Genomic DNA, 26,697 nt, shown 5'->3' with positions numbered 1-26,697 from the left:
CGGCCGGATCGTGAATAACCAGTTTGGTAATGCAAGCGCTGCCGGGCAGACCATGTCGACGAGCTAGTGAAAATGGCCCATCAGGCCCGGCCCCTACCCACCGGTGAAGACAGTGGGTTCCCGTCGTCATGGCCACATGATGTGATGCGCAGCGAGTGCTGCCAGCCGCGTATCAGGCCCGATCACGCACCCGCTGGCCGCGCAGTCCGCCGGTGTGACGTCACCGGCCGGCGTAAAGGCCGCGTCTCACCTCTCTTGCGCGCGTCGGCGGCCCGCTGGCGATGGTCGGCCCGGCCGCACCATCATCTTGGTCTTGTACAGCGAGTAGAGCGGGCCGCGCCAGTCGTACCAGTACGCCACCTGGTACTCATACTCGCTGGGCACCGGACCGTTCAGGTACAGGCCGTTCAGGTTGCTGCGGACACGGTGTGTGACGTTTAGAGTGACGTCATCGCCGATGGGTGCGGCGGCGGGGAATCACGAGGCAGGGAAGATTGGGCGTGCTGGGGCGACCCGACGTGCTAGGTTTTCGGTTGCTCGCCACGGTGGTCCGCCGGGGGCTGCTGAGGGGACTGGGTGCGAGAGCTCGTCAGAATGAGAGGGTGATATGTCGGTGTGGACGTGGACGCCTGGCTGGCCGCGCCACAGCCAGCATGACGCGGCGCCGGCGTCCCCTCACCTAGGGCCGCTGTAGGCGGCGGGCCCCGAAACCTCAATAAACAACGACAGCAACCTCACCTGGAGTCGCAGCCCTTGTACCACCAGCCGCCCTTGTGGGCGACGGCACAGCTGTCCTCCTTCCACAGGTCGTTGTCCATGTCCTTGGTCGAGAACTTCATGCCCGCATGATACTTCAGGGAGTCACCTGTGCGGAAAGGTTGTCATTCTCGGGGGCGATGCAGTTATCCTATTGGTGTGGTCGTACTCCATGCAAGGCGCCGTTCCACACCGCTGCATGTCCGTCATGGGTCGGTCTCAACAGTTGTATGCTTATCAATGGTGGCTACAGTCGATTTGTACAAGTTTTAAGTATGTTCGTCCGAGATCCTGGGCCAGAGCCGATTTCCCACTCCCTCGCTCCAGAATATGTCGTCGACCTCCCTGCCTCAGCAGTGTTTTACCACAGCGTTGCCTCGACTCAGTGCTCGCCGTGGCTCGGCGTCCCAGCCGACGAGCGTACTCGACGGACGCAGCGTTCCCACTGCGTCTACACATCAGCGAAACCCACCGGCGTCGCCGGAGTAGTTGTCGAGGATCTTTAGTGAGTAGCCCTCGGTCTCCGAGCCGACGGCGAAGGCGGCGTAGTTGGCCGTGGCGTTGCTGCCCGAGTAGTTCTCGTAGCCGGGTCGCTCGCGCGGGAAGTCGGCCAGCTCCACGCGCAGCTCGTTCAGCTGGTGGCGGCGGCGGCAGGCCAGCGTCAGGGACGAGTCACGGCCGATTGGCGAAGACCGGCTTTTTCGCGTATTCATTGAAGCGCTTTTAAAGCCTGGGACGCAGCGCAGGCCGTGTGCGTGCCGTCCGGACTCACCCACACGTTGCTCTGGGTTCCCGACATACCGAGTCGAAATACGCAGGGGTGCTTTTGGCTTCACCGATGGCGTGGTGGAGTAGGCTTCTGTGTCGAAACGGATGTGTGGCGCGATGCATTCTACGCGTGTTAAGCGCAGCCCGTCTTACCCGGTGTGTGGTCAGCAGGTGGATGTTCTGGTTGCCCAGCCAGAACTCGCCGCCTAGGTTACCGAAGCCGTACTTGTAGGCCAGCCAGTCCTGGAAGAAGTCCTCCTCGCCGTTGAGCCGGCGCTGGATCACCTAAAGGTCACGGGGTCGGGGTCAGCGGAACACCGGCGCCATTGAACATCGCTCGGTTGTCGCCCCGATGACCGAGGGGGGACGCGGCGCTCTTGATCCTTCGGGTCGGATCGGCCGACGGCCCCGGCTCTCGCTGTAGTCCGCCACGGCCCGGGCGTGGTCCGGCCCAGGTGCCTCCTGGGCTGGCCGCGACCACGCCGGGACGGGCACGGCCCGGACGGGCGGGAGCCGAGGGGGCCGCGGCGCGAGCACTCACCACCCATCCGCCGCCGTCCGTCTCCAGGTCGCAGTAGACGAAGATGGGCTGGAGGGCGCCGCGCGGGCCCGCACCTGGTAGATGCCGGACAGCCGGCCGTCGCCCGACACCTGGACGTCGGAGCAGTCGCCCGGCAGCGGGTCGCCGTCTGCGGCCGGCAGGGGGGCGTCAGTGCGCGGCCGGGCGCGCTTGCGCCAGACTTGTACGGCCGCCGTGCGCACGAGCTCGGCGGTGTTACGAAAGTACTTGCCTGCACACATGCACGTTAGGTTTCGTAACGCCACGCAAAGTCGACTGTAAGAAGAGTTACACGGAATGGAACTTATCGTGCCGTACGGTGGGGCGGCGGACGAAGGCGGGCCGAGTGCGCTACCTTTCGGGGACGTGGCGGCCGGTGCCGCCTTGTGCTGGTCCAGGTAGGTCCTCATCTCCGACAGGCTGTTGGCGACAGTGACCTTGGTGGCGAAAGTCCTCGGAACGCTCGCTCAGCTCGCTGCGACAGAGAGGTCTCGCTTGTCGACCGCGGTGTAACGTGCTGATATCACCGCAGGCGCGAACGCCCCGAGGCGCCTATCCCGCCGGTCCCAGTGACTTCCCGAGCACCGCGGGGCCCGCACACACAGCCAGCTGATGGCGGCTCATGTCTGGAGAGCGTCAGCCGTCAACGGCCGCTTATCAGCCGCTGGAGCAGAACCGCAAAACACACACCCGCTGCGAGGTCCGGTGACCACTGTGGCCATGACACGTGCCGATGGTTCCGACATCACCGCTTGTCGACGGCTTGTAGGTTACAAATTTAAGCATATTGACTGAATTTGAGGCGTCGTGTGCGTGTCCGTTTACCTGGTTTGGCGGGCGGATGACGTGGTGTTTATACGTGTCTGGTGCGGCTGGGGAGTCCGCGTTGCAGTTGACGATGAACGCACGTTGTTCACCAGACCTGATCTGGGTGGTGATTGTGCGCACGTTACTCACCTGGTCTGGTTGGTGATGATGCGCACGTTGCCGACCTGGTCTGGTTGGTGATGATGCGCACGTTACTCACCTGGTCTGGTTGGCGATAGTGCGCACGCTACTCACCTGGCCTGGTTGGCGATAGTGCGCACGCTACTCACCTGGTCTGGTTGGTGATAATGCACACGCTGCCTTCCTGGTCTGGTTGATGATGATGCGCACGTTACTCACCTGGTCCTGGTTGGCGGTCTGGTCTGGTTGCGTGGTCTGGTTGGCGGCCTGGTCTGGTTGGCGGCCTGGTCTGGTTGCTTACCTAGTCTGGTTGGCGATGGTGCGCACGTTGCCCCACCTGCGTTGGCGATGGTGCGTACGTTACTCACCTGGTCTGGTTGGCGATAGTGCGCACGTTGCCGCCGAGCCGTCGCTGGCCGCCCTTGAGCAACTCCGTATTGACCACCAGCTGGCCCAGCTTCTGGCTGAGCTCTGAGATGGCATCGGTGAGCTCTCCGGTGGCGGCCGCCCGCTTGCCGGCGCTTGTCGACACCGCCGCCTGCTCGCTCTGCGTCCGCTGCACCATTTGCACGTCGTTCAGGATCGTCTCCAGCATGCTAGTCATCTGTGTGGCGGAGGCCGGCGCGTCAGAGCGGCGCCGCTGCCGCTGTCGTCTCCAGCTCACCGTGCGGCGTGCTGACGGCGGCTCACTGCACCGCTGTGGCTCTGGCAGCGCAGTGGCTGGCCCTAGGATGCTGAGGATTTGTGAGGAGCAGGCTGTTTCGTGTGACAGTGTAGTGCTGGCCCGAGAATACTGAGGATTTGTGAGGAGCAGGCTGTTTTCGAGGACTGTGATCGGCGCAGTGTTCTGCGTTGTAGGATCGGCCGCTGGCGAGAGCATGGCTTTCCGCCGGCCGGCGGGGCCGACGCGTCGCCGGACCCCGGGGAGCGCGCCTGGGCGGCCGGACAGGCCGCGCTCCGCGGCGTGCAGGCTGCGCTGTGGCGGGCAGGCTTGCTGTTTGGGGCGCTCCAAACATGGGCTATCGCCGGCTTTAAACAGCGGGTGGTGCGGCCGTAAGTGTAGGAATCTTCCGGCCTCGGCGCCGGCTAGATGTCGCGTGTCTGGACCACGAGACTAATGGAGACGGCCCTGGACCGACGGTCAGCGCCCAAGCTTGTTGCGGTGGGCTCTTGCCGAACAAGCTATAGACAGCGTTAAGATAGCTGGTATGAAACAAGTCCTTTACAAAGCTTGGTGTATATATATATATATATATATATATATATATATATATGTATATATCTAATACATATATACGTAATACATATACATATATCATTCATATATATGTACATGTGTAACATTGATAATCGTAATATTCTTCTGCATTTCTGCAGAGCGCAGACCACACATGATCAGGTTTGATGCCAGTCGGCCAGAGCCCGTCGCGAATGTCGCTCGCTCCTCTCTGAAACCTGCACCGCCCGCGGCGACCTGCCGGCGGCGGCGACCGTCGGCCGGGATCCGGCCTTCGTGACGACGCCCGCTCACCCGGCCCAGGTCGAACTGCAGGTTGTCCACCTTGTGCTCGATGTTGTTGAACTCGCTGCGCAGCGCCTCCATGTTCTCCCGGTCGACCACCTCTTCCTTGCGCATGCCTGGGGAAGAGGTACGGCGAGAGGTGAGGAGCGCCAGACGACGTGGCGTTGGCCAATCCCGGGCGAGGCACGAGACTCGAGTTCGAGTACCGGACCGCTGCCCTTTGTGCTTCGGAAACGGTTTGTCTCCCGTTTGGTCATCGCCTGGTCTGTCGGTGAAGAGGAGAGGAGAAGGGGAAGAGAGCGAACCGCTTGCTCGTGACACCCTGCTATGGTCCAATGCTGAGCACCCGTTAAGGACCTTCACCGCGCGAAGGTAGTGTCTGTTTACCGCCGACTTGTCGGGACCCCGGACAGTGATGCCCAGGCCGCATTATGACCGGAGCGTGCTGAGCTGTCGGCAGTGCCGCGTCCCGACCCGACGTCTGCCACAGGCCCAGCTGGCAGGCCTCCCCGCCGACGACGGCGCCGGCGCCGCGCTGCTTCGGCGCCGACGTCGGTCGACAATCGCGCTCACCTGTGCTGTATGGCGCGCAGTTCTGTCGCCTGCTGCTGATGTCGGCCCTCGCTGGCCACCAGCCGCTCCTCCAGCCGCTGCAGCAGCACGGCCATCATGTCGGCCGGCATCGGCGGCGCGGCCGGGCCGGCGCCATACCCGCCGACTGGCACGGCCGCCGTCTGGTCGGTGTCCGGCTCCATCTCGAGCGCCAAGCAGAGCCGCTGCCCGGGCAACAGGCCCGGGTAGTCGCCGTCGTCCGCCGCCGGCTGCGGCGCGCCGTGCGCCTCCATCGGCCTCAGGTCGTGGAAGTCCGCGCTGGCCACAGGCGCGCCCACTGGCAGGGCAGGCCCCATCGATGCTGGATCCACCGGCGACGGGGGCGGCGGCGGCGGCGGTGTCTCCGGCTCAGGGGACGGGCTGGGCGTCGCCACCGGACCGGGCTGCAGCGCTTGTGAGTCAGGGACCAGTGCCTGACCGGGGACCACCTGCTGGGAGAACGCCTGGGACCAGCGCCGGTCCCGGCACCACGGGCCAGTTGGCGCCGACGAACGCCGGGACCGGCGGTGGCGGCCGGAGAGCCGGGCACCAGCGCCGGTCCCGGCACCACCGGAGCTGGCTCCCACGCCGACGGCGCGGCCCCCTCCGCCGCCGTGTCCCCGGGCGCCGGCGGGCCCGGCTCGGACGCCGCTGCCGGCTCGCTGGTCGTCCCGCCGAATCCGGCTGGGAAGGAGCCGCTGGCCTGGTCGGCGCCGGCGGCCGGGTACGCCGTCAGCGCGCTGGCTAGCGGCAGCGGCTCCGGCTCTGACTCCTGCTGCGGCGGCGAGTCGTCGACCTGGAAGTGGCTCTGCGGCAGTGGTGACCGGGTGTTGTCATGGGTGACGCTGAAGACGAGGCCACTGCACACTGAATCTTCGGTACACGGAGAGAAGACGTTGCCGTGACGTTAATGGTTATGGCGGAGAGGTTGACGAACAGAAGCCAATGCCTTTCAGGAACGAGCACAAGCAAACGGTGAGCCAAACGTCATCACCCATCCGGCCTATCATCTAATTGTGACCGTCCGGCAGAAAGCTGGCTGAACCTAGCCTGTAACATTCAGTACTGGCTCTGTCTGGCAATCTCCCGATGACGGAATGACATCTGCGCGATCTCTGCACGCGGACCACACGACGGCTCGGCAGCTCCGCCCCGACGGCCAGACGATAGCCCTCTCGGTGTGCGTGCGCAGGTGTCCGCGCGCGCCGGCCCACCTGCTTCCATCCAGCGCGTGATCTCGTCCCAGTTGAAGGGGGCGCCATCGTCCGGCTGCAGCACCAGCGTCAGCTCCGGGTACTCGGCGGCGGCGAGCGCGACCGCGGCCGCCAGCACCAGCCACCGCGCCAGCGCCATGACGCCGACTGAGCCGTCCGCCGCTCCGCCCGGACCGCCGCGCCGCGCTGGGATGCGCGGCCGGCGCCGCGCCTGGGCCGGCCGTCACGTGCGTGTGGCGCGGTCGGCTCTACGTTCGACATCGTCACGCTCACCTTCTCGGATTGCCGGGAAGGGCGCGTGACGGCCGCTGGGGCTCTGGGTCGGTGGGCTGGACTTTGGTGGCACTGCGGCATCGGAGTCGCCTCGGGGTTCTCGGTGTGCGCGGGAACAAGGGCGCGTGTGGAGGCAGCCGGAGATGAAGATAGAGCGACTCTGTTTTACGGAGTGATGCGGTCGATGGTACCGTATTATGCTGCTGGGGCAGATCTCTCTACACCCGCATTTCGGGCTGCTGGATCTGAGGACTTGCTGTGAGAGCGAGGACGGGGCATTCTGAGGATCCCATACAGGATTCGCGTTACGTGACAATTGTTATGGCAAATAGTCCGTGCTTTGCAGTAAATCGAACCCCGTTCTTTTACAGCACATGTGTTCTGGGGCATGTAAGGTACACGTCCAAGTCTGCTGCCACGTTTCTCTCGCGTCTGAGGCGCACCAGATCTCCAAGTGGTAATTACAGGCCGCTTCTGTCCTTCTAGCGGGGGAAACGGAGCTTAACTGTGTGTCGGTTGCTCAGGGAATAGGTACACTTGCGCTGCCCTGCTTTGGTCTGTCATGAGACACTCTTCTCATGCTCTCGGTCACCTCTTAATTTTGATCTTTGGTTTAGATATTCAGCCACAAATGTCTGAAGAAAAAGAGGCGACTTTCCCCTGACAGTAAAAGGTTTGAAGGTCAGAATACTGTTAAATCGATTTATTGAACAGTTGGCGCCGTGGATGATGACGTCCTCATTGGGAGTCAAAGCAAAGGAATATGCATCACGCTCGGTCGTAGATCTTGATAAAGCAACATCATACCCATAACGCCGAATTTATTTGCTTACTTTTCGTGCGAGTCACGTCGTTTGTTCAATGGTAAATCCAGCCTTGTTTCTTTTGCGTTGTACATTGTAGCTGCATTATCGCAGCAGATGCGCTGCGTTGCCAAAGGGCGTGTGAGGCGCCCTTTTGGACGTATTTTGGCTCGGAATCAAATACTTGGTCGTGGTGACCAATGCTTTCAACTGCTGTGTAGTACGCACTGCTGTGATTCTAGTGCTACGAGTGCTGTTAACATTATGCAAATGTTTATTTATGTATATCAACGTTTACATGGTTAAGATTAAGTATGGTTTCAGTGTGTCTGGAGTTTCGCAGGAGTTTACCAGGCATATTTCATGCACTTATAGAACTGCACTGCCTGTTCGGAAGGAACTTCGTCTGGTGTCACTACTCTGGAGCTATGTCCCAACACTGCTGCTGTCCTCTTTCGTGAATCGCTCAGAAACCAACGTAGCCTCAAAAGTCTCTGCCCTCCGCACCGTCACCGTGCGCAGTTGGTGTCCATCCTGGACGACACCGGGCCAGCCGGCGCCGACCATTTAGCGGCTGTATCGCGCGTGATGTCATCTCTCGCCAATCTGTCATGCGGCCCGCTCAGCCGGGCGGGCCCGGGATGCATGGTCACGACGCTGGCACTGTCCGCGTGCCGCGACGCAGAGGCGCGGATGGGGTGGCTCGCCCGCCACATGGCTGTCCGCAGTCGCCAGGGCACCAAGCGACGGAGCCTGGCTCTGGGCCGGCTTCTACCCCGGCTGCTCTGCTCCGAAACACAGCCATATTGGGATTGGTAGCCCCCGGGTGGGCTCGTGCTCTTAGCCGGGGGCCGCCACCTTTACTGTGCCTCCCTTAAAGGATAATTTTCCGTGGATGAGCGGCGTCGGCCGATGTTCCAGGGATGGCTTTGCGATCAGCGTTCTTGCAAAGATCTCCTTATCTTGTCTCGTCACGTATACGCAACTCGCGAGCGAGACGCGCTTCTGAAAGCCAGACGAGGAGTGGCGCTGCGGGTGGAAATCAACACTCGCTGCCAAATCAACACTAGGCATTTGACAGATCACATGGATTCCAGAGCTGAGACGGACCGACCTCATGTTACGGGTCGTGACGGCCGCACGAGGCCACGGGGTCTTCAGCCGCGACCGGCTGCCAGCGCGGAGCGTGAGGATGGGATGCCGTGGACATCTGGGAGGCTGGCTGATCGCCGACACACGGCGTCCGCGGCGATCTCCTCGGCATGCGCGGGTCCGAGCGCCAGCTATGCTGGCTGGAAAGCCCCGGCAAAGGGTCTTCTTTGCCAGGCGAGGAGCGTTTTTGTCCGCGGCCGAGTGGTACTGGGTATTTTGCCGGTAGACCATCGGGGGCGCTTCGCTGTCGTCACCATGCACCGCCGCTGAGCTTTCCAACACGCCGCCCCCGGCGAGCGCCGCGAGATGCTGAAGGCCTCGCGACCCTGCCGCCTCCGAGCAGCAGCCCGGCCCTTCCAAGGAGCTACCTCCACCACACGGCTCACGAGCCATCAGCCCGGAAGGTCCACAAGCTCGCTGGATCCCATCTTCCAGCGGGCTCTGGGAGAATCCCATCAGGCGATGAGCTTATTGAGCATTAGGCGTTGTCCTGACTTTCTACCAATCTTCAGAATTAGATGACTTGACTGCTCGAGGTTTTGGTCGTCGGCCATTACTCCACCATTGATCGTTGGTGGTTTAAGCGCACGCCCCCGGGCGTGTTTGCATTTGACACCTCGCATAACTTCGCCGTACAATGGTCAGCACCTCTGCCGTCAGTGTTCTTTCTCTCCCTATTTTGCCAGATTAGTCATAACATCACTTCATTGCTATAGTAAGATTCTGTACAAATTAGGGCTTCCGAAATGACGGCCACAGTGTGTCAGCGTTTATGAATTGCCATCCGAGCCGTGTGCACCTGCTGACCCCTGGGTGACAGCCTGGTGTCGGCGTCATGTCAGCGTTCGGCTCGTGGGTTGCCGTGCTCACCAAGTGGACGACAGCTTGCCAACAGTTTCAGCACTGAGCTCGTGAGCTGTCGCGACATGTCGCTTGATCCTGCTGATACCATGTCGGTATTTGGCGGCCGTTTGCTGGATTTATGACATCTGTACGTTCGGAAGTAGCAGTGACCCGTGCGAGAACTGCGATCCAAGTGGAGTTTGTTCCGGCGGCTGTCCCCGCTGGACGCGGGTGGTCTCGACCGAGCCAGACTTGCGACGTCAGACTACACAGACGAGCTGTCCCAATGGAGGGAGCCTGGCATCCCCGACTGTGTCACCAGCAGAGGCTGGCTCGGAGAACTCCAAGTCTGGGAAACCAGAGGTACGGGGTTCGATTCCCCTCGGTGCCCACCCTTCCTGCCAGGCAGGCGGCGCCACATAGCCCCAGCAGCTAAGTGCGTCGTAAAGCCCCAATGACGACGACGACGGACTCCAGGTCGTGAGCGGTGCGACGTGTCAGAATGGTACTTGCTCTTGTATCACTCTCGCGCGCGGCTTTGGGGTTTTAGAGTGATTAGATGGACCCGGGCGTGCACCTGCTGCCTTCTGTGTGATAGCCTGGCGTCAGTGCTGGCGTTCACGTCGTCGACGTCGCTCGTGTTTAGAGTCTGCTATGAGATCCAAGCATGAAGCTTACACCCTCTGTCATCGACAGGTAACAGTGTATCTCCGATGGAGTAATTGTTCGGACAACCTTCCTCGTCTGCTGTGTTAGTATGTATACATCGTTTCGGTCAGTAAGCCCTCCGGCCTACGGCGGGTGGGATTGAATCCTGTGAAGGACTGGATGATGTTTGGCTTTCAGCCGTGTACACGGCACAGTCAAAATTATCTTCTTGCGGTTGCTGGGCTTGGAAGCGGAATCTTCCAATGGTGAGTCCAGTACTCTACCAACTGAGCTAACCTGAAGGAAAGAAAGGAATGAACGAAGGTCCTTCCTGGTTAGCTCAGGTGGTAGAACACTGCACTCATAATTAGAAAATCCTGGTTCCAGTCTCAACAATGTCGAAGAGATTATTCGGACTGTGACGTGTACATGGCTGAAACCTGAACATCGTCCAGCCATTCCCAGAACTCAATAACGCCTGACATGGGCCGGAGTTATTAAGCCGAAACGTTGTGAGCATGCTAATAAACCAGACAAGGGCGATAGTCCGAACAATGATTCCATCCGTGATACCCGCGCCCCTTCCAATTTTCTTCCGTAAACCCCCTCGTGTCCCTTCCGCGGCATCGGCGAGTCCGTGGCGTCAGTTCACACATGCACCGACGCTGCCGTCTCAGTGTCGCCGGCCGCCGCCGCCGCCGCCGCCGTCGTCGTCACGGTCGGCACGTCCGCCGCGCGGCGCGCCGCCCAGACTCGACCCTTCCGCCGGGCGCCGCGCTCTGTTTACCGGTCGCTCCCCAGGGCACCGGTCGGCTGCCGGGCCGATACCGTATCGCGCGTCGGCCCGGCCGTGCAGCATTCCTGGCGACGGCGGCGGCGGCGGCGGAAGCGGCGGACATGCCGCCGCCGCCGCCACCACCGAACTTGCCGCGCATGGCCCGAGGTCACGGAGTTGCACGGCTCGCGCCGCGGCCGTGGCGGCGGCTCGCGCCCACGGTCGCGGTCCACCCGTCTCTCTGTCGTGTGGTCCACACCGCTTCTCCACTCTACGAGGTGAACCTTCGGGATCGATGTGCCTTCACGATGCGTGATTGTTAACGCGCCTGACTGGAAACCTCACTTCCTTCGCTGCGCAGGAAGCAATCCAGTTTCTATTTGCCCGGAAATAACTCTGCAATGGAAAATCGTCTCTGTATCCGAATACGCACCAGTTTAACGTACCGGATGATCCAATTGATGCCGGTAGACGCCCGCTACGTGCCGGCGTATCTGAGCAGACCAACAAGCACTTGATTGCGACGGCCAGACCCTGGGCGCTGCTGAACCGGCTTGGATGGCCCCATCGCCGTCGGCACGATGGCGCAGCCCTCACGCCAGCTTTACAACGGCCGAGGACAGCAGCGACAGCCGAGGGGGGCCTCCGGTGGCGCCGGCGCCCCCCGCCGGGCCCGGCACGCGGCCCGATAGCGCTGTATACGCGGCCGACGGCGCCCGCCACTCCGTCGCCGCCGGCGTCGCGCGTCCACGCCCGCCGCCTCGCAGCGTGCCGGGCGTCATGTCGCGGCCGTCACGTCACGTCACGCCGCGTCACGTCAGCCACAGGCGCGGCGGGCGCGAGCTGAGGCGCCGGCGCCGTGCAGCGGCGAGCCGGGCGGCTGCCTGGTGCGCCGGGTCGCGGCGGCGTGGCGTGGGCGTCGGCGGGGTGGCCGTTGTTCGTTGACAGATGGGGTTGTCAACTTACGGCGTGATCGAGGCGGTGACTACCCCTGGAGGCCCAGGCGGCGCATTTCGAATGTTGTTGCGATTTTGATGGGACCGCGTGGTGACCGGGGATGGTGGACACGTGCCGTCGCGAGTATTTATTTTTGGCCGTGGTTGTGATGGATTGGCCTATTTCTGCTGCCGTGAATCATTTGGCTCCTGTTGGTCACCAGTTTGGCTCCACGACCGGCCACCTCTCGCTAGACGATTTATTAAGGGGCATCGACCTAGGTGTGCTCGTCACAGCTACTCTCAGCTGACCAGAAAACAACACATATTTGGTGCTCGAGCAGCGGAGATGGGTTAAATTTTCGTTGATGAATACATTCCAGTCAGTAGGCTGTCCGTATGATAAGTGCTGCAGTTTCGGTCCTTGAACCTTCTAGAGAATGTTAATTCTGCTCCACAGTGCAAGTTCTTTCTGCAAATCCTTGGCAAGCATTGTGGGTGAATTGAAAGAGCTTGTTGATAGCACGTATTCGCGCATTATCTATTCTGTTATGTCGTCTGCAAAAGGTTTTGCTCTAAGGGTCCCCCAGACTTCATGAGCCTTACCTTCGCGTGATGGTCAGGATGTAGGAGCGGGAGGTGTCTCTGGTCGTCAAGTCTTCCGCCATCCATGCGCTGCGCCCCGACTGTTTCAAAGCCTTTGACTTTACTACAGAATTACTCGAGACCCTCTTTGGCACTGAGTGGATGCGAGAGTAGCCGCGAGCTCGGTCTACCGGTTATCAGTCGTCGGATGCCTGATTGGACGAGAGTAACCCTTTTTATAAATGCAAGACGTGGGGATGGTAAATAAACTGTCAACCATAAGTCATGCATTTGGGTCCCCAGATTGAGTGCCTGTTTGGTATTTCGGTGGCAACAAAATTACCTGTCAGCTGCTCCGTTAAAGATGAAAACGATCGAAAATATCCAGTGTGGATGTTCCCAACGGAAGCAAGATTACAAACCGGCCTGAATTGCAACGCAAGAACAGAAAAGCTTCAGCCAAACCGGGATCCAGTCCCCATGTTTTAAAAATATATATATTGGATAATGCATACGCAGTCATCATCAAAAAAACGTCTGCCATCAGGATTCTGCAGCCAAGCAATTCAGATCTTTCCGTCGTTGTTGGGTGGTGAATGACAGCAGCTTTGGCTCGCTGATGCGGAAATCGATTTACTGCGTCTATTCGTTGTTTCTTAATTGCCATCTTTCTTACCTATTTTAAGCCCTCCCTGATAGCCCGTAAAGACTTAACCGCGGTGCCATGATCCCGAACGGCGCATGGTATTACGTGTCACAGCCGGGCCGTGTCGTCCCGTGCCGTCCCGTGTCATGTCGTGCTGCGGCGCCAGGCCGTCCCGTGTGCGGATCGCGCCACTCAGCCCGGTCCGCCCGTCCCCCGGCAGGCCAGGGTCGCTTCGGACGCGTGTACACGGCCGTCAACAACAAGACCGGCGACCTGATGGCCATGAAGGAGATCCACCTGCAGCCCAACGACCACAAGACGATCCGCTCCGTGGCTGAGGAGCTCAAGATCCTCGAGGGCATCAAACCACAAGCACCTCGTCAAATACTACGGCGTTGAAATTCACAGGGTCAGTGAAAGCCGCCAGAGACGTTCTGCGGTACCCGGCCGCTTCGAGCGTGGTCACGAATGTCTGTATGCTGAGCTAGAGCAACGTTGTGTTTGCCACAGTTGTACAATTCTGCTACGATGGGCGTGCCTGCCGCGTGCCTGCGACGTCATCAGTGACTCGTTTGTCTTTGTGAGTGCTTTAATTGGATTAGGGGAGTAGACACACACGGGGTGCGTGGGCGAAGTCCAGTCGTCCACTGGCTCGTTTCACATCATGCTGCATGCATGCCGAGGAACGAATTAGTACGCCGAGGAACGAATTAGTATGCCGAGGAGCGGATTAGTATGCAAAGGGCGGATTAGTATAACGAGGAGTACATTAATATGACGAGTAGCGGATCAGTGTGCCGAGGAGTAGATTAGTATGCAGAGGAGCAGATAAGTATAACGAGGAGTAGATTAGTATGACGATAAGCGGATCAGTATGCCGAGGAGTAGATTAGTATAACGAGGAGTAGATAAGTATGACGAGGAGCGGATCAGTATGCCGAGGAGCGGATTAGTATGTCAAGGAGCGGTTTAGTATAACGAGGAACAAATCAGTATGCCGAGGAGCGGATTAGTGTGCCGAGGAGCGGATTAGTGTGCCGAGGAGCGGATCAGTATGCCGAGGAGCGGATCAGTATGCCGATGAGCGGATTAGTATGCCGAGGAGCGGATTAGTGTGCCGAGGGGCGGATCAGTATGCCGAGGAGCGGATTAGGATGTCAAGGAGCGGATTAGTATAACGAGGAGTAGATTAGTATGACGAGGGGCGGATCAGTATGGCGAGGAGCGGATTAGTATGCCGAGGAGCGGATTAGTATGCACAGGAGTAGATTAGTATAACGAGGAGCGGATCATTATGCCGATGAGCGGATTAGTATGCCGAGGTGCGGATTAGTATGCCGTGGGCGTCGCCGGCCCGCTTAAGGCCTCCGGCTGGCTGGCGGCCTTGGCGTATCGTGTGCATGCTGATCTGGTCCATGTGTTGATGTCAGCTGATTACGACGCCAGAACGCGAGCACCACACATGTAGTTTGGTGTCCCGCGTCCCGGTGTGTCATGTGAAACGGACATGTGAACGGGACACCGCGTTTGGTGTCCCGTTCACATGTCCGTCTCGCGTGTCCGGAGCCGCCGCTGAACAGTGCCGCGTGCCGGTGGGCGGCGCGGCCAGCGTCGTCGACGGCACCGCTCCAGCTGCGGCCCCCGGTGGACCTCGCGATGTGGCTCCCGGGAGAATGGGCGGGCTGAGCCGAGCCGAGGCGGCGAGGCGGCGGCCGGAAGCCGAGCCCTGCTCGGGATCGGTGCCGGCTGCTGGCCGGCGCTGACCGCTCGCTCCGGGCGCCGGACCTGCACCGGCGGCCCGTGTTTATGGCGCACTATCGATCTAATGAGGACCACACAGCGCCGTTTACGCTGGCAGCCCCGGGCCCACATATACAGGTGTTTCCTGTCGCCGCGCTCCTGGCGTGGTTTATTTCCGAAACACTTTAAATGGGGTTGAAAGCTTGGCGCCTCTCGTTAGTGGGCAGCCACTCAGCCAAGGATGCTGTGTTATATGCTGATATGTCGTCTGCAGTTTGTTTATATTGGATGGGGAATGATGAGAAGGCTGTTAGCCTTGCGCTGGGCTTGGAATACTGTGATGATATCTCATGTCGGTCTGGACGCTTAATGATGCATTGGTACCCAGGTCATTTGTGGCGCCTATCTGCATATAATAAGTAATCGGCGACATCAGGACCTACGCGGGCCATCCCCTTTTGCCACAATTCGAAGAAGCATCTAAACAATACTATCCATTATTATCCCCAGCGTGATGTCGGACGTCATCACGTTGGTGCGTATGCCAGCCATCCGTTCGTGGCATGCCATGAATCACCGGCCGTGCGCATCCAGACGCTCTCTCTGTTCTTCAACAGTTGAAGAACGGTCGAGGTTCGCCTGACCCGCGCTGCTGTCAGAGGAGAGGAGGGCATCTCCGCTGGCGCGCCGGCCGGCCAGCCGCCAGACAGCTGCGGCGCGGGCTGTGTGGGTGGGGCGCATCGCCAGAGTGGAGCGTGTCGTGTTCGGCCGGCCGGGGGTGACGTGTGCGTGGGTCGGGCATGGCTGGCCCCCCGCCGGCCCGGAGACGTTCGGCAGTCACCCCGCCAGCTGGCGGGCGCCGGCGACCGTCGCCGGACAGGCGTGTTTATCAACACCGCCCGCCTGCTGACAGGAGGAGATGTTCATCTTCATTGAGTTTTGCGGCGAGGGCACGCTGGAGAGCCTGTCGGCCTCGGTGGAGTCCGGACTGCCGGAGCACCTGATCCGACGCTACACCAAACAGCTGCTGTCGGCCGTCAGCTGCCTCCACTCCCACCACATCATCCACCGCGACATCAAGGGTCAGGTCCATTCCCCACCACATCATCCACCCCGACACCAAGGGGTCAGTGTCCACTCCCACCACATCATCCACCGCGACATCAAGGGTCAGTGTCCACTCTCGTCACCACCGTCCACCGCGACATCAAGGGTCATGTCCACTCCCACCACACCATCCACCACGACATCAAGGGTCAGTGTCCACGTCCGGTCACACCGTCCACCCCGACCGACATCAAGGTCAGTGTCCACTCCCACCACATCATCCACCGCGACACACAAGGTCAGTGTCCACTCGCGTCACAACCAGTCCCACCGCGACATCAAGGGTCAGTGTCCACTCCCACCACATCATCCACCGCGACACCAAGGGTCAGTGTCCTCCACCACATCATCCAACGCGACATCAAGGGTCAGTGTCCACTCCCCAACATCCACCCGCGACATCTAGGGTCAGTGTCCATTCCCACCACATCATCCACCGCGACACCAGGGTCAGTGTCCACTCCCACCACATCATCCACCGCGACATCAAGGGTCAGTGTCCACTCCCACACATCATCCACCGCGACATCAAGGGTCAGTGTCCACTCCCACCACATCATCCACCGCGACATCAAGGGTCAGTGTCCACTCCGGTCACACCGTCCACCGACATCAAGGGTCAGTGTCCACCCACCACATCATCCACCGCGACACCAAGGGTCAGTGTCCACTCCACACCATCCACCGCGACATCAAGGGTCAGTGTCCACTCCACACCGTCCACCGCGACATCAAGGGTCAGTGTCCACTCCCACCACATCATCCACCGCGACACCAAGGGTCAGTGTCCACTCCCACCGTCCACCGCGACATCAAGGGTCAGTGTCCACTCCCATACATCATCCACCGCGACATCAAGGGTAAGTGTCCATCCCACCACATCATCCATCGCGACATCAAGGGTCAGTGTCCACTCCGTCACAGTCCACCCCGACATCAAGGGTCAGTGTCCACTCCCACCACATCATCCACCGCGACACCAAGGGTCAGTGTCCACTCTCGTCACACCGTCCACCGCGACGTCAAGGGTCAGTGTCCACTCTCGTCACACCGTCCACCGCGACATCAAGGTTCAGGTCCACTCCCACCACATCATCCACCGCGACATCAAGGGTCAGTGTCCACTACGGTCACACCGTCCACCCCGACATCAAGGGTCAGTGTCCACTCCCACCACATCATCCACCGCGACACCAAGGGTCAGTGTCCACTCTCGTCACACTGTCCACCGCGACATCAAGGGTCAGTGTCCACTCCCACCACATCATCCACCACGACACCAAGGGGCAGTGTCCACTCCCACCACATCATCCACCGCGACATCAAGGGTCAGTGTCCACTCCCACCACATCATCCACCGCGACACCAAGGGTCAGTGTCCACTCCCACGACATCATCCACCGCGACGCCAAGGGTCAGTGTCCACCCCCGTTACATTGTCCACGGCGACATCAAGGGTCAGTCCACTCCCACCACATCATCCACCGCGGTATCGAGGGTCAGTGTCCACTCCGTCAAATCGTCCACCGCGACATCAAGGGTCAGTGTCCCACTCCCACCACATCATCCACCGCGACATCAAGGGTCAGTGTCCACTCTCGTCACACCGTTCACCGCGACATCGGGGTCATTGTACGCTAGGGTGTCTCGAAATCACACCCTTTCGAAGGAGTATGGGTGCTCAGTGCTTGTCTAGTTCTTCGGTTCAGGGCGAGTTCAGTAGTGCCATTTCATCAACGTTCATGTATGTTTGAGGGGTGCGCAAAAAGCTCAGAGTTCGGAAGTATAAAAAATGTTTGCCCGTATGGGGCCTGGGGAGCGCTGCAAAAAGGACATTAACATCGACATGGACGTTTTTTTCTAAAAATCTTCAAACAGAGGATAGAGGGGTAAAAATATCTAAAGTCACTTTAACCTCTCTGTGTGACCTCGACCAACAGAAAATCCTCTGTGTGACCTCGACCAACAGAAAATGAAATGGCAAGCCAAGGTAACTAAAACTATGTGTGCCAGACAAACCTTAGCGTTGCATCGTTACTCCGTTAAATGCTTGTTATGAACACAAGCTGTATGTCGCCACGCATCGAACTGTGTCCGGCGCTTGCTTATCAGAACTGGTGACCTTTTACCGGTGGGCTTCCGCATCCTGCAGAAGCTACTGCAGATGATCCTGGTCACCGGCTACGGTGCCTGCGATCTCAATCTCAGTCATTGGCACACATTTCTCAGCAACGGCACTAGAAACCTGTTGTGCGTCGCTCAAAATCACTGTGAAGCGAACGACGGTCGTTCGCTTCCCGTTGGTCAATTTAGCCACCGGCTAATATCGGCTAACACCAGCTTACTCACCGACTAACATCGATCTGAATAAGCTGGAATACCAGCCAAGGGGATTCATCTACCATATCTGGCAATCGAGTGTTCCAGTTGACCAGCGGCGCAACGTCCTCAAAATAATTCGGCACTGGTGAATGGCAATAGCGTCGGTCACACGTCGTTGACGGTCGGTCGTCGGTGGCCAGACAACAGCGTCGAAGCCATGGCTACCTTTTTATTATCGCGGTCACCACCCGAAACCAGACAGAACTCCAAAAGGTCACGTGGTGACACATGGCAGCCGACGGTGCTCCTACCACGGGACTGTTAACCGCCCGGTAGTGCGCAGGGCTTGGTACAGCTTCAGGTCTGCCCTAAAGGCATCAGCAGACGGTGCTCCTACCACGGGACTGTTTACCGTCTGGTAGTGCACAGGGCTTGGTACAGCTTCAGGTCTGCCTTAAGGGCATCAGCGGACGGTGTACCCGCATGACTGTCTGCAACCGGTGCCGGCTGACGCCCCTAGGAGTGACCTGAAACCTAACCAGGACCTGCTGCACCACCGCCCGGCTGACAGGCCCGCGGCTTGAGCAGCGTTGGCCGGGTTGCGTCTCCATTTGAGGCTCGGAACGGTTAGTTCTGTCTGATTCCGGGTGGCATCAGCGATAATGAAGAAAGCAGCCGTAGCTTTGACGCTGTTCGTCCACGCCGATGATGAATGCGTTTGAAAATGCTACACACTCACCAACTCGAGAGCAAGCGTTGTTGGAGTTGGGAGATTAGTTCTCTTGGCTAATTTTCCACTTATTCATAACAGTATGGGCCGGTGGCTAAGCAAGCCAACCGCTGCATTGTAAACCGACCACGGCTACCCGTCTTATCATGCTTTTGACCGGTGGCCAAACGTTATAAAAGACTTCACCAGAGAGATATGCAAATGATTGAGAACTTCATAGCCATTTTAGCTGGTGACAGGGATCATTTGCAGTGACTTCTGCAAGAGGTGAGAGTCCACCGGTGGAAGATGAGCACATTTCAAAACTGTGCACCGGACACACTTTGAAGTGTACCGATGTACACTCTGTGTTTATTGCGTTTATTCTACTGAGTAACGATGTAACATAAAGATCTGCTTGGCACGTGCAATACTATTTCATATAGCTGACATTTTCTGTTCTGTTCGTCGAGGTCGAACAGGGAACTGAACGGCTAAAGTCATGAAGATGTTAAAAAGGGATCATATCTGCCCCTACACGCACGCACGCACGCACGCACGCACGCACGCACGCACGCACGCACGCACGCACGCACGCACGCACGCACGCACGCACCGCACGCACGACGCACGCACACGCACACGCACACGCACACGCGCACGCACACGCACACGCACACGCACACGCACACGCACACGCACACGCACACGCACACGCACACACACACACATACACACACACACACACACACACACACACACACACACACACACACACACACACACACACACACACACACACACACACACACACACACACACACACACCATCGAGCCATTATGATCGCAAAGATTTGTTTCATGCCCATTTCGACGCAGCTTAAAATATTTCCGGTTTTAAGCATTGCTGCTTCCCCCTTCACATATTCCCTTTGGCAGAAGTGACCCACCAACTGGATGCTTATGTCTGGCTGGTCCCCTTAAAACGAAAATAGCTGAGAACTGTTGAACTTTAAGCCCTCTGCACGCATCCCTACACATGCATGAATTTCAACAAAAATCGCACCAATGAACTCGCCTGGAAGCTGAGAACCAGACAAGCCCTGAGCACCAAGTTTTCCAAGAAGTGTTATTCTAGTACACTCTAGTGTACACTCCCGTCACACCATCCACCACAGCAGGCGGGTCATTGTTCATCTCCATTCGCACTACTTTCTACCGCTCTCACCATATACGCAATGGCATTGATATCAAGATAGTAACACCCGCCATACGAATGGGCGGTCATAGATGTAGGGCGTTATTTGCGGCTGTGCCCGCCAGCACATTAGTACACACGGGAAATTTATTAATCACCAATCAGTTGAGCCATTAGCATGCTAAATATCGAATGTTGCGATGCACCTCAAGCTACCAGAAAGATAGATGACGGTGTTTCCGAAATATTTTCTCGCTCGCTGTTATAAAGTTTTCTACCGTTCATATGTGTCTGGGCGTAAGATGTCTTTGTAGCATTTGGCGTTCTTTTGCAATAGCTGATGATCTGTAGCATGCACTTAGAATGTCCTCTCCGTCGCCACTACTTAGCGACGAATCATCGACTGCCTGCCAGCGACCGCCGGTGTTATCGATGTTCTGCTGTTGCCGGGTCACTTCTCGATGCAGAGCGTTCGCAGGAGACGTGTTTACCTCCAGAGTCGAGTTACGGTGAAGGCTAAACCGAGGTCGACCCGTGTTCGCCCCTGTTCCGACGGAGACACCCCGAGGCCCGGCATGTGGTCTCCTCTGTTCCGATGGAGACACTCCGAGGCCCGGCACGTGGCCGCCCCTGTTCCGACGGAGACACTCTGAGGCCCGGCACGTGGTCGCCTCTGTTCCGATGGAGACACCCGAGGCCCGGCCCGTGCTCGCCCTGTTCCGACGGAGACACCCCGAGGCCCGGCACGTGGTCGCCCCTGCTCCGACGGAGATACCCCGAGGCCCGACACGTGGTCGCCCCTGTTCCGATGGAGACACTCCGAGGCCCGGCACGTGGTCGCCCCCTGTTCCGACGGAGACACCCCGAGGCGCGGCACGTGGTCGCCTCTGGCCAGTTGGCGTGCCCTGCTGTGGGGTGGAGGCCCCGTGCCCGGGCGGCGGCGTGCCGTGTTGCGGCCGATGTCAGTCGTGGCCTGCCGCCGACCTCCGCTGACCCGGCCTTATTGTGACGCCGGGCTGATGCACGGGCTGCCGGCGGCGGCCGCGAGCTCACGCGCCAGCGCCGGCGCCCCCGACCGACACACGCCGCCGCCGCGCCGGCCGCATATAGCGCACCCGGCCGCCGCCACTTGGCGGCTATTTCCGGGCCGCGTCGCCACTGGTATGCCGGCAAAGAAATTGGGGCTTCAACAGATCTGTGAGCGATGCCGGGGCCGCGCCGATGGCCCGGCTAATAGCGGCCGGCCGTCCATCATGGACGGCGTGGCGGCGGACGCGACGCCCACCGTCGGGCACGTGCGGACCGCCGGCCGCCGGCCGCCGGCGCCGCCCACCACCGCAGGTCACGTGACGCCCGGCGGCCGGGCTCCGCCGCGCTGCCGTAGGCGGCCGGGCCGCGGCAGGGCGGCCCGAAGTGGAGCCTCTTGCACATGCCAGGCGACTCGGAGAGTGTGAAGTCATCGGGAGGTTTCTACGCGGTGACCTCGTGCACGCAAGCGTGCAAGGTCGCTCGAACGGGCCCGCTGACAAGCGGCGACCCGTCTCGCTGAACCCGTCGGCCCGGCATTGACCGAGGACCTTTGCGGAGGCGCCGCGCGCATGGCTGGCGCTGATTGACACGTGCTTGGGTGACGGAGTCCCCGAGAGCTCGGCTGACGTGTGTGACGCGCTACAACGCGTTCCGGGCGCGACGCCGCAGCACGCTGCCAACCGTGGAGGTTGCGGCGCCGTCGCCGACGGTCCCCTGGGATCGACGTTTACTAATCCTTCCGCGATCGCGCTTAGTGCTTGGCAGGGGCGCTGCTCCGGAACCAGTGCACGCTGTGTGATGCGTTACAGACATTCCTCGCCCTCCTCTGCACGACTCTGTTCAATGGCAAAAATGTCGTTGAGCAGCCATGTTTATGCAGTTTCCCCTGTCGTAAACCTCCATGTGTTTGCTCAGCTTCTGAATGTTGTGCTTATAAACCATCTTGCATGTTGAAGCGGGCAATAATCACCACCCTGTGCTCGCTGTACCGCGGGCGTTTTTGCGGGAAGAACAGCCACCGAGTGATCTCGGTGCTCTGGCCAATGTATGACGCCTCTGGGAGCCGCCTCCTCCACCCCTGTCGCCCGCCGGCGGTCACATCCGCCTCACCCGGCCTGGTAACCGGCCGCCGCGTTGTGGGCGTTTTTCTGCGCGATAAGTCAGCGCCGGCTTCATCACTCGAGCGGGCCAGCCGTCGCTGTTTACACAAGCGCGCTATGTGTCGGCGAGCGGAATGAGCGATGCCTGTTTGGCCGGCCGTTTCGGGCCAAAGTAGCGGCGCTGCGATGGCCGGTGAGTCAGCGCGCCCGTTCGGCGACAGGTCGGGCCGGCGCCACGGGCTGAATTCCTCGGCCTGGTCAGCCGTCTCGCCTGATGGGTGCGACGACAGCTGCGCCACTCCCGCCCCCTGGCGCCCCCCCCCCCCCCCCCTGGTCGGTCGTCTCGATTGATGGGTGCGATGACAGCTGCGCCACTCCCGCCCCCTGCGCCCCCCCCCCCCCCCATGGTCGCCCGTCTCGCCTGATGGGTGCGACGATATCTGCGCTTCTCCCGCCTGCTGGCTCCCCCCCCCTCACTCCCGTCCCCTGACACCCCCCCCCCCTCCCGCGACGACAGCTGCGCCACTCCCGCCCCCTGGCGCCCCCCCGCGACGACAGCTGCGCCCCCCCCCCTGGTCGGCGGTCTCTCCTGATGGGTGCGACGACAGCTGCGCCACTCCCGCCCCCTGGCGCCCCCCCCCCCTCGCGCTCCGCGCGCGAGCCCCGGCCCTCGTCAGCGAGTCGGCGGCCCGGCAGTGAGATTGCGGTGTGTTCTGCTCGTGGTACTCAGTGCTCGGCGGTCGGCGGTATGTTACGCGGCTCGGCGGCTGGCTTGGAGTACCCTTGGCTGGCACTTTACAGCCCGGACGCGAAGGCCGCGTGCGGTGGCGGCGGAGGTCGTAATAAAACGTGAATGATGTCCCAATGCGTTCTCACCTCCGAAGCTGTTGGCTTCTGGTAGATATTAATGAAGATGTTTGGTGCGGGCATGTGGCTGTGGATTACTCATCTGCAGTGTGTTGGAGGCGCTACAGTGGCCCTGACGGATCACGGCCGGATGCTCATCATTCGTCATGTGTCGCTGGAGTGTTAATGACTCGCTGGGATTTGCCGGCTACAACAAATTGCTGGCATTGTAAGGAATGTTTTTTACGCCGTGACGAGTGGCAGTTGCAATGAGGTCATCGCAACGTAAACTTGTCTGTGTCTATAATTTGCATGTTACGTAATACGATGTTCGGGTTACTCCGATGCTTTGTTTATCGAACCCTTTTTTGCGTCGGTTGTAGCCTGCTAATGCACGCCATTTGTGTCCACCAGCTAACAGCCTCCTTTGAAGCATTTGTTTCTGAAGCACGGCAAAGAGTCAAAGCCTTGGGGTCGACATTGGGGGTTTATGAAACACTGTTAGCTGCATGTCTGCAGTTGACGTGTGGCCCCGACAGTGTAAGGCCGCGCAGCTGGTGCAAAATCTGAGGTGATGCAAATAATGTCCTAGGGTATTTCTCATCTTCCAAATATCTCGTCCACCTTGCATGCCGTTCGGCCGGCGGCCCCAGATTCTGACGGAGGCCATCGGAGCGGGGCGCCACCCCGCCTGCGTCGCCGCCGGGGCAGCTCTGCCTTCTGCCCGTCCGACCCCAGGTCCAGCTTCGCCCCCGTCCCGGCTGACCGTGGCCCGCCTTCCGCAGGCGCCAACGTGTTTCTGACGGACGAGTGCCGTCGCCTGAAGCTGGGCGACTTCGGCTGCTCAGTGAAGATCGTGGCGCACACCACCATGCAAGGCGAGGTCAAGGGCCTGGTCGGCACGCCCGGTACGTGCGCCGGCGCCGGCCGGGAGGTGGACCGCCACGGCCGGGTACACCCCGTGTGCTGTCTGTCCCATCCCTGGCGCGTGGGTGGGACTCAGATTGCTGTTTAGTTTCGATTCATCGGAATCAACGCAGGGCCCGGTGTACGAGACGAGGGGTTGATTCTGATTCCTACTGTCTGGCTGGGTGGGGAGGAGGGGGAGAAACACAATTTTAAGGGTACTCCGATTCTGTTGACAAAGTCGTGGTTTGATCTCGGATTAGTTTTGAATGTGCTGAATTCGGATGATGGTAATCTCCAAGACAACGTGGCCTTAAGGTTACCCGCAAGTCTACGCGGGATAAGGGAATGTTCAATGAACTAGTTAGTGTTGAAATTAGACTATCTGGTGTTTCATTATCTACCAGCGTAAGTCTAGCGCGCCGCGAACGGTGGTACCGAGAGAAGACGGCTGCACCAGTCGTCTCGCCCCCTGTCTGGGTCCGTGTTCAGTAACTGTCAGCCCGTGCCGGCGGCTGTGTTCGCGGCCAGCCGCAGGACGGCTGCACCGGTGACGTGTGCGCGGGCCGGCTGTTGCAGCGTTCATGGCGCCCGAGGTGTACACCCGCTCGAGCGGCGAGGGCCAGGGCCGCGCCGCCGACATCTGGTCCCTGGCCTGCTGCGTCGTCGAGATGGCCACGGGGAAGGTGAGTGCCGGGGCGCGCGGTGTGCTGGTCCAGCGTCTCTGATGTCGCGCCGGGTGCCTCTAGACCTGTCGGAACAGCGCAGTGTCTGCCGCACGTTTGAGGTGCCGCTGGGTCGGGCGCGACGCTCCCTGCGCAGTGTTTCACGTTCGCTGGCCGTATGAGTCGATCAGGTGCAAAGGGAGTGTGTTGACTGAAATAGACAGAGCTTGTTCGTTGTTGGGTACTCCGGGTCCGCGGCAGAGCAGGGTTTGACGCGCCCGTCGGATGAGTCGTTATGCTGTCACTGCGCGCCGGTTTCCTCGGTCGTCTCGCTGAGGCGCTGAGCTGGACAGCACAGCCGAGCCTGAGTCGGCGCGGACAGTATCCGGGCCTGCCAGGGCGGTCGGCTGAGCTGCCGGCCCGCCCCGCCGTGCTGACGAGTCCACCGTCCACAGCGGCCGTTCCCTGAGCTGGAGGACACGTACCAGATCATGTTCCGCGTGGGCATGGGCGGCTCGCCGTCCCTGCCCGACAAGCTCTCGGAGGAGGGCCGTCAGTTCCTCGAGCTCTGCTTCGTGCACGACCCCAAGAAGCGCGCGCAGGCCCACCGGCTGGAAGACCACCCGTTCGTGAAGGTGAGCTCCTGCAGTTGTCCAGCGACACCCAGCTCCCCATGTATCAAGGTGTGGTGGAGACATCCGGCGGTTATCAGATCGTTCCTGCTTGTCGGTTGACAACACATGCAGTGACGGTTTGTTTCTGCACTAATGGCCAGTTGTTGGTGGAACTGTGAACTCACGGGTGGCCAGGCTGGTCACGGACCGTGCTCGAGGTTAAGGAGGCCGTGCGTTGCTAGACCTTCGTGATCACTCAAGGCTGATGGGGCATGCGCTTTGCACTATCGGTCAGTCCCATGGCGCCGCGCCTTCTGTGCTCCCATCGCCCCACCGCATACGATTTGGCGTGATGTTGGCCTAGCGTCCTTCCCACTACGGGGATGTTACAGCACTGCTGTACGCCGTGTCACCCCCGCCCCCTCCTTCTGTAGACTTTAACCCTCTGTAATTTGTGGGTTTTCTGCCAGTCATCTTCCTTTATCCGATCATTATGCGTATTGGCAGACGCGAGAAAAGCCTCAAGCGTTGTCAAAGCGTCCGCGTTTCAAGCACAAACAAGATGCAACACGCCTCCTTGCGCCACAGGTGGAGTCGGACGGCGACGAGTACCTGAGCTCGCTGCCGCAGTCACTCATGTCCGGCTTCGTGCGGCCCGGCGTCACGTGATGTCGGCCCGGCCGGCTCCTCGGCGGCGGAGGTGGCCAGGTGGCGCGTCCGGCCAGTGGCGGCTGACGGGCGCATGGTGGGCGCACGCGCCGGCAGCTCACGCGTCGGCTGCTGGCGCAACCGTTGCGCAGACGGCGTCCGCGTTTGGGTGGCGCGTGTTTACTCAGTAGTGGGCACCCGCGCTGGGCGGGTCAGCTCGAGTGGCCAGTGTGGGTGATGCTGACATGGAGGCGGGCTCGGTGGGGCGCGGCTAGTTGTCCATTTTACCTCTGTGACGTCACGTCACCTCTGTGACGTGTGCAGTCCACCTTTGTTATCCCTATATTGTTTATCAGGTCCGGCGTGGCGCATGCCCGGGGTTATGAGGGTATCGACTAGTCCGCGCCCTCGGGAAGTGCGCGCTACTTGGCAGTCGGCCGTCGGCCACTGCACGGCGGGCATCAGCCAGTGGACGCGCATCAAGCTGACGGCTGTGACGGAGGCGTCGTTGTAGCTTCTGACGTGCAGCATCGCGGCGATGCCGTGTGTTTTACGCAATAGTCACTCGCGGATGAGGACCGAGTGTAGCGAACCCCACGCGAGTGTGATCGGGTTTTACGTATCCTGCGATGTCGTCCCGGCGTCCGCGCCCGCCTGCCCACAGCGTTTGGATTGTTATAGCCGTCGTTGTCAGTGTGTCGGCCTGCTGGTATGGAACTCCGGCTATTGCCGCGCCCGCGCGTGCCGATGCACTCGGGGGGTGGCACGGAAGTGGCCCACCAATACATATATACC

At 60.1% G+C, this 26,697-nt stretch overlaps 1 protein-coding gene across 1 annotated transcript in view; it reads left to right on the top strand.

Moving 5' to 3' along the window:
• Positions 1-26,697, top strand: part of LOC119100136 (mitogen-activated protein kinase kinase kinase 4-like) — a 30,834-nt gene extending 4,137 nt beyond the window's left edge. The window contains 7 exon segments of the mRNA XM_037223245.1: positions 13,239-13,381; positions 13,383-13,427; positions 15,672-15,840; positions 23,855-23,977; positions 24,555-24,661; positions 25,096-25,275; positions 25,843-26,697. Coding sequence (XP_037079140.1) covers positions 13,239-13,381; positions 13,383-13,427; positions 15,672-15,840; positions 23,855-23,977; positions 24,555-24,661; positions 25,096-25,275; positions 25,843-25,923 — 848 coding nt within the window. The 3' untranslated portion in view covers positions 25,924-26,697.

The sequence above is a fragment of the Pollicipes pollicipes genome, unplaced genomic scaffold (genome assembly GCF_011947565.3).
Source record: "Pollicipes pollicipes isolate AB1234 unplaced genomic scaffold, Ppol_2.1 Scaffold_4881;HRSCAF=5763_pilon_pilon_pilon, whole genome shotgun sequence".
NCBI lineage: Eukaryota > Metazoa > Arthropoda > Thecostraca > Pollicipedomorpha > Pollicipedidae > Pollicipes > Pollicipes pollicipes.
This window is presented reverse-complemented; position numbering and strand designations above follow the sequence as displayed.